The sequence below is a fragment of the Scyliorhinus torazame genome, chromosome 5 (genome assembly GCF_047496885.1).
Source record: "Scyliorhinus torazame isolate Kashiwa2021f chromosome 5, sScyTor2.1, whole genome shotgun sequence".
Taxonomy (NCBI): Eukaryota; Metazoa; Chordata; class Chondrichthyes; order Carcharhiniformes; family Scyliorhinidae; genus Scyliorhinus; species Scyliorhinus torazame.
The window spans coordinates 138,856,464-138,864,677 of NC_092711.1; the positions used below are offsets into that span (position 1 = coordinate 138,856,464).

The 8,214-nt window shown below is 54.4% G+C and overlaps 1 protein-coding gene across 1 annotated transcript in view; it reads left to right on the top strand.

Annotated features, from left to right (window-relative positions):
* LOC140419840 (interferon regulatory factor 8-like) overlaps positions 1-7,949 on the top strand; it is a 28,000-nt gene extending 20,051 nt beyond the window's left edge. Inside the window, 5 exon segments of the mRNA XM_072503886.1 lie at positions 2,502-2,688; positions 3,535-3,594; positions 4,847-5,227; positions 5,727-5,842; positions 6,432-7,949. Coding sequence (XP_072359987.1) covers positions 2,502-2,688; positions 3,535-3,594; positions 4,847-5,227; positions 5,727-5,842; positions 6,432-6,584 — 897 coding nt within the window. The 3' untranslated portion in view covers positions 6,585-7,949.
* The last annotated feature ends 265 nt before the right edge of the window (positions 7,950-8,214 follow it).

The following is an 8,214-nucleotide window of genomic DNA, read 5'->3' on the forward strand; positions in this document are numbered from 1 at the left end:
ACAATCTTCTCCACTTCCTGGGTCCGTATCCCTCTATTCCATCCTATTCATGTATTTGTCAAGATGCCCCTTAAATGTCACTATCGTCCCTGCTTCCACCACCTCCTCCGGTAGCGAGTTCCAGGCACCCACTACCCTCTGCGTAAAAAACTTGCCTCGTACATCTACTCTAAACCTTGCCCCTCGCACCTTAAACCTACGCCTCCTCGTAATTGACCCCTCTACCCTGGAGAAAAGCCTCTGACTATCCACTCTGTCTATGCCCCATATAATTTTGTATACCTCTATCAGGTCTCCCCTCAACCTCCGTCGTTCCAGTGAGAACAAACCGAGGTTTATTCAATCGCTCCTCATAGCTTATGCCCTCCATACCAGGCAACATTCTGGTAAATCTCTTCTGCACCCTCTCTAAAGCCCCACATCCTTCTGGTAGTGTGGCGAACAGAATTGAACACTATACTCCCAAATGTGGCCTAACTAAGGTTCTATACAGCTGCAACATGACTTGCCAATTCTTATACTCAATGCCCCGGCCAATGAAGGCAAGCATGCCGTATGCCTTCTTGACTACCTTCTCCTCCTGTGTTGCCCCTTTCAGTGACCAATTCAGACTTGGGCTGACAAGTGGTAAATAACATTTGTGACATACAAGCGCCAAGTAATGACCATCCTCCTACAAGAGAGAATCTAACCACCGCTCCTTGACATTCAACGGCATGACCATCACTGAATCCCCCACAATCAACAATCCTGGGGATTGCCACTAACCAGAAACTGAACTGGACTAGCCATATAAATATGGCTACCAGGGCAGGTCAGAAGCTGTGAATCCTGCAGTGAGTAACTCGCCTCCTCACTCCCCCACAAAAGCCTGTCCACCATCTACACCATCCACCACCTGCCCCACACTCACCATCCTGACTGGGAATATATCGGCCGCTCCTTCACTGTCGCCGGGTCACAATCCTGGACCTCCCTCCCTGACAGCACTTGTGGGTGTTACCCACACCACACAGGGACTGCAGCCGGTTCAAGAAGGCAGCTCGCCCACCACCTTGTCAAGGGGCAATTAGGGATGGGCAATAAATGCTATCCTAGCCAGCGATATCCTCATCCCATAAAAATGAATTTTAAAAAGGTTCCTGTCCCATTTCCCAGCAGGCACAGAGTGATGTTCCTGTCCCATTTCCCAGCAGGCACAGTGTGACGTTCCTGTCCCATTTTCCAGCAGATACAGAGTGACGTTCCTGTTCACCATTTCCAGCAGGTACAGAGGGACGCTCCTGTCCCGTTTCCCAGCAGGTACAGAGTGACGTTCCTGTCCCCCATTTCCCAGCAGGTACAGAGTGTCGTTCCTGTCCTCCGTTTCCCAGTAGGTACAGAGTGACGTTCCTCTTCCCAATTATTTCCCAGCAGGCACAGAGTGACGTTCCTGTTCCCCATTTCCCAGCAGGTACAGAGTGACATTCCTGTCCCATTTCCCAGCAGGTACAGAGTATCATTCCTGTCCCCATTTCCCAGCAGGTACAGAGTGACCCTTCCTGTCCCATTTCCCAGCAGGTACAGAGTAGCGTTCCTGTCCCATTTCCCAGCAGGTACAGAGTATCATTCCTGTCCCCATTTCCCAGCAGGTACAGAGTGACGTTCCTGTTCCCCATTTCCAGCAGGTACAGAGTAGCGTTCCTGTCCCATTTCCCAGCAGGTACAGAGTGATGTTCCTGTCCCATTTCCCAGCAGGTACAGAGTGACGTTCCTGTTCCCCATTTCCCAGCAGGTACAGAGTGACGTTCCTGTTCCCCATTTCCCAGCAGGTACAGAGTGATGCTCCTGTCCCATTTCCAGCAGGTACAGAGTGCCGTTCCTGTTCCCCATTTCCCAGCAGGTACAGAGTAGCGTTCCTGTCCCATTTCCCAGCAGGTACAGAGTGACGTTCCTGTTCCCCATTTCCCAGCAGGTACAGAGTGATGCTCCTGTCCCCATTTCCCAGCAGGTACAGAGTGCCGTTCCTGTTCCCCATTTCCCAGCAGGTACAGAGTAGCGTTCCTGTCCCATTTCCCAGCAGGTACAGAGTGACGTTCCTGTTCCCCATTTCCCAGCAGGTACAGAGTGATGCTCCTGTCCCCATTTCCCAGCAGGTACAGAGTGATGCTCCTGTCCCCATTTCCCAGCAGGTACAGAGTGACATTCCTGTCCCCATTACCCAGCAAGCACAGAGTGACATTCCTGTCCTCCGTTTCCCTGTAGGTACATAGTGACGTTCCTCTCTCCAATGATTTCCCAGCAGGCACAGAGTGATGTTCCTGTCTCATATCCAAGCAAGCACAGTGACGTTTCTGTCCCCCGTTTCCCAGTAGGTACAGAGTGACGTTCCTCTTCCCAATTATTTCCCAGCAGGCACAGAGTGATGTTCCTGTCCCCCATTTCCCAGTAGGTACAGAGTGACGTTACTCTCCCCTATTTCCCAGCAGGTACAGATTGACGTTATCTCCCCTATTTCCCAGCAGGTACAGAGTGATGTTCCTGTCCCTCCTTCCCAGGAGGTAAAGAGCAAATCCCCCTCTGTCGATTCCCAGCAGATGGAGAGTGACAGCAGCTGCGATCCAAGTTCTGGCTCCGAAATGTCCGCTCAGGAGGAAGGCCCTGGTGAAATTACCTCATTGGATTGGAGCCTGACCCCCAGCACGGAAGGTAGAGGACTTTGGGCATGGCGCCATCAACTAAGCAGTCGATTGGTCATGGTGGGGTTGTGGCAGGGTGGGGGGGGGAAGAGAGATTGCGTCGGCTAAGACCTCCACAGAGTCCTGTAGGCCCCCACCAGGGTCAAAGGGGTCCCCACCGGGATTGTGCAGTCCTCACCAGATTAAGGTAGGCCCCCAACAAAGTCGAACAGCCCCCACCAGGATCAGCCAGGCCCCGTCACGATGGCACGAGAGGCTTCGGGGCTGAGCATGCCCGGCCAAACCTGTGGCTGTCCCTGTCCTGGTCAAAGAGCACCCATCCAGGCTCACTGTTGTCTCCACCTGGGTTTATTGGCAACGCTGCCCCCGCTTACGGTCAACAAGGCCAGACCAGTATCATGGAGTGCCTGCCCCCATTGGGTAGGCCCGACGAGGATCCAGTAGGCAGTAAGGCAGGTGCCACCATGGTCAAAAAGGCCCCCGTAAGGCCTTGCAGCAACAGTCTCCAAGGTTGCGCAGGTCCTGCCTGGTGGCATTGGGTCCATATCAACCAGTCACATTTTAGAAATGACTGGCCCTGTTCCGACATGGTCTTTTCAAACCTCAAAGTGGAACTCCTGTTCGGATTGGTATCGGTCATTCTCAAGTCCTACTGGTTCTTTTATTCTGGGAGGGTTCAGCTCGACTCCAAGCAGGTCCCAACAACTCTCTCTAAAAGGAACATGCTGCGTTGCTGAGGTTTTTATTAAACTTAAAAATGCCCTGCTTTCAGCACAGGAAGGGGAAGGGATTGGTGGGGTGAAGGGTGGTGAATACCTTGGTCTAAATCTCCCCCTTTCTCTCTCTTGGCTCACAGTCCCGCATAATTACACGATAAACATCACCAGCAGCATGCCTCCAAGCCAGCCTGAGAAAGGTAACAAATTTATTTTCTCTCTCTCTCTCTGAAGATGCAAATGGGCCCTCGCCAGGCCACACAGGCTTCACAGGTCCACGCAGGCCACATTGGGCTGTATGCAGGCCTCACTAATTCATAGAGGCCTCACCGAGTTTGCACTCAGGCCTTAGCTGGCCAGGGCAGGCCTCACTGGGCCACACAGGACCCATCAGGTGTTGCAGGCCTCACCGAGCATAAGCAGGCCTCAGTAGGCCAAAAGGCCTTACTGGGCTACACAGGCCTCAGTGGGCAACACATACATCACTGATTCGTACAGGCCTCACTGGGCCACCTGTTGTAATATGATATACCTTTAAAGTGTCTATGTTAAACTTCCATAGAATCCCTACACTGCAGAAGGAGGCCATTTGGTCCATTGAGTCCGCATCGACACCCTGAAAGAGCATCCAGTCTAGGCCCACTCCCTTGCCCTATCCACCTAACCTGCACATCTTTGGACAGTGGGAGGAAACCCACGCAGACACAGGGAGGACATGTGAACTCTACACAGTCACCCAGGGCTGGAATTGAATCCGGGTGACTGGCACTGTGGCGGTGGTGCTAACCACAGTGCATCCGTGTTGCGTATGACTAGGTGCCGTACCTCACATATCTCGGCAACGACCTCTCCCGAGGGACGGCCGTGAATGAGGAAGTCCAGCACCAAATCGAACATGCCACCACAGTTGTCTTCTTAAGTTGCTCCAATGTATCTTTCGACATTTTGGAAGTCAACAAGAACAGGAGTCGAGCATTCAGCCCCTTCCACCATTTAATAAGATCATGGCTGATGTGAACACTTGCTGAATCCACTTTCCTGCCTTCTCTCCGTAACCCTCAATTCCTCGACTGATTAAACCAGCGCCACCCAACCTCTGTCAATCACTACCACCAAGACCAGGCGGGATATCTTGCTGATTCACGCAGGTTTCATCAGGCCTCGCTAACTCAGGCAGGCCTCGCTAACTCAGGCAGACCTCCCTGGGCTAGGCAGGCCTCACTGACTCACGCAGGCGTCCCTGGATCACACAGACCTCACTCTTTCATGCAAGCCTCAGTGGGCTATGCGGGCCACGCAGGCCTCGCTGGCCCAGCGACTCCGGCCTAAATCAGTGAGGCCTGCGTGGCCCGGCAAGGCCTTACTGGGACACGCAAAGTAGTCACCCATAAATGAAAAACACCAATTCCTGATGGAGCCATATAAAATGCTGTTGCATTAATTCCGTCCTAGGCCCCAACTCGATGTTCATCTCGTTCTGCTACGGCGGTGTGCTGGTCAGCAGCCAGGTGACGCGGCACGGCTGCAAGATATCGTCCTCGGCCCCGCCTTCCCGCACCGATGCCTCCTTCGGCTCGCAGGCCATGGAGAAGCTGCGCTTCCCGCCGACGGGCACCATTGCCACACCCGAGAAGCGAAAGGCAACCGAGGAATTGCTGACCTTCCTGGAGCGTGGTGTGATGCTGGACAGCAACACCAACGGGATCTTCATCCAACGCCTGTGCCAAGGCCGGGTCTTCTGGACTGGGCCCTGTGCCTCGCGGCCCGACCAGCCCAATAAGCTGGAGAGGGACAAGGTGGAGAAACTGTTTGACCGCAAGAAATTCGACGAGGGTAACTATCCGCTGGGTGTTGTGGGGTGGGGACAGGGAGGTGGTCAGTAGAAATTCTGGGACATTTGAAATGTGTCTTGAGACCATGGGAAGTTATCCCAAGAGGTTGGAGAGGGAGAAGGGAAAGTAGATTCAGCGGTCCACTATGGAATGGTAAAATGTAAAGTTGGGACAACGAGAGGTAATCAGGACAAACAGTTGTGTTTCTGTCTGTGTTTGTTGTTATCTGTTGTGTGTATTTGGTTTCCGTGTGTGTGTTTCTGGTTGTGTGTTTCTGTTTGGGAGTGTGTGTATGTTTCTGTCTGGTTGTGTGTGTGGTTATGCATCTTGGTGTAGGCATTACTGTCTGCAAGGTTACCATGTGCCTACGCATACAAGGATTTTCAAGGGAGTGCAGTGAAGAGTGGTGGTTAGGGTTAGGGCGGTACGGGGCTGGGCATCATTGGAGAGAATCAAGAAACAGGCAGCATCCTAACGTTGGTTCATGAATGTTTCTCCAGATCTGGAGCTGTGCCAGGCGATGGGAGTGACCCCCCCTCAGTACCAGGTGACCCTGTGTTTTGGCGAAGAACTGACTGAGACAGATTCCCTCACAGAGAAGCTGATCACTGTGCAGGTGAGAAAACGCCCCTCCCCGACCCTCGCCCCTCCCCCGACCCTCGCCCCTCCCTCGCCCCTCGCCCCGAGTGCTGGCCAGTGACAGCAGCGTGTGTACCATCTACAAGATGCACCGCAGCGACTCACCAAGTCTCCTTCGACAGCACCTTCCAAACCCACCACCTCTACCATCGAGAAGGACAAGGGGCAGCAGACACATGGGGAACTCCACCACCTGCAAGTTCCCCTCCGAGCCCCACACTCACCATCCTGACTGGGGAATATATCGGCCGTTCCTTCACTGTCGCCGGGTCACAATCCTGGACCTCCCTCCCTGACAGCACTGTGGGTGTTACCCACACCACACAGGGACTGCAGCCGGTTCGAGAAGGCGGCTCACCCACCACCTTCTCAAGGGGCAATTAGGGATGGACAATAAATGCAGGGACTTGCCCACATCCACGTGAATGAATAAAAACAAAATACCTGGGCTCTCCGTGGGGGAGGTCTCCACTGTTGTGATTACCCCACCACGTTTAACCTGATCTCTTCAATGTGTCTCTCCTCCTCCTCTCCCTCCCCCGCCACCACTGCTCCAATTACCCCAGATTCACCAAGTGGCTGCCAAGCAGTTGGTCGACCGTGAGTTGGAGCTCCAGGCCACCACCTTCATCCTGAGCCAGCTGGCCCCCGAGAACTTCAGCGACCGGGTCACGCAGGCTCTCCGCGAAGCCTCCAGCAGCCTGTACGGGATCTCGTAAACCGCCAACGAGGAACGGAGGCAGCTGTGGGGGTGGTGGGGTGGGTAAAAGACCCTCAGTGGCCCACCCTCAATCTCCCTCCCGGTCCCCAGCCCCGTCAAACATTGGCTGTCGGCCGATGGGGAGAAGACAGGAAATCCGGTTTGGAATCATCAAGATGGCCGACGTTGCCCGCCCACGCCTGCGGACAGGCCCGTCGTCGTGACGTTTCTTTCGTTAAACGCGGACCAAGCCGCGTGGCAAGACTGTGTTGGCGGGGTGGCTGAAGGGAGGGGGAGGAGAATTTATTTTTTATGTGGTTTAACCTTTCAACTGCCCCTCCCAACCCCAGGTGGGGAGGTGAGTGGCGGCTGGACAGGGCCTACTGAGCCTCGCCCCCGTAAACCCCCCCCCCCCTACCTACACACAGAACCGAACGTCATGGCGTCTTCCCCAGGTTCTGGGCCGAGGAAGTTCCGCCTCTTCCTGTTCATACGAGGCCAAAAACCACGCGCTGTATAGGCCCCTCGGGCCTGCCCCACTATTCCACGACATCACGGCTTGACGTGATTGTGACCTCAGCTCCCACATTCCTGCCTAAGGCCCAATAACCTTTCACCTCCCCCACCATGCTTACATTCCAGGCCCTCTAGTTAAAGGCCAATTTGCCTTTGAATCGTTTTTCTTTTTGTGTCGCTTTCTGCTCCTGTCCCGTCACCACGGCCAAGACGTTGTATAACTCAGCAAAAACCCACTTAGAGAGGGAGGGCCTCTTGCTCCCTCTAGCTGTCACTCGCAGACCTGCGATTCGAACCCACCCCGACACTGCTGCTGTTGTTCCTGCTGCTTCGACCATGTGGCCATCCTTAATTCCGTTTGCTGAACCCTCTGCCTCTCTCCCATTCCAAACTTTGTGTTTCTCACAGAATCTAACTTACTGTCCCTCATTCTCTCTCCTCCCCCCCCCAGCTTCCTCTCTCTTCTCTCTCTCACCCCTTACCACCCCCCCCCCCCGTCCCCATCTCTCTCCTCTACATCTCCCCCTCTCCCCCTTCATTGCTCCCTCCTCCCCTCCTTTCCACCCCACCCACCCCTCTCTCTCTTCCCTCCCAACTTGCTCCCGTGCCTTTGCTCCCCTCTCCGTCTGCTCTCCCTTGATCGCGACCTCTCACCGTCCCTTGCTCTCTCTTTTTCTCTCTCCCCCGCCCAAGGCGTGATTTCTCCAAGACTTGACCCCTGACCCCTCGCTGGTTGGGCCCAAGCCTGAAGGCTTCAATCCTGAGTTCAAGCTCCTCACCCACGAGATTCACACCGTGAAGCGGAGTGGAGGGGTTTGGGTGGGGGAAGGGATGGAGCTGTGTATGGGGGGGGGGGTTGGTATGGATATATAATGTGAATCTGTGCTTAGACTCCTAATGTAAATACTATTAAACAACGTTTCAATCAGTACCTTTGGCGTCTCTTGCTTTCCTGACCGCTCGTGGGTGGGCACCAGCCTGCCTCCCATACATACCACAACCCACTTACCCCCAATCTCCCTGTGAGAGCCCGGGCGCTGAGCAGAGAGAGTGAAAGCACAACTTCCATCATTGACCGTGGACGGCGAGGCCCGACGTGGCTCAACGTCACGGGGAGATGGTGGGGGAATGGT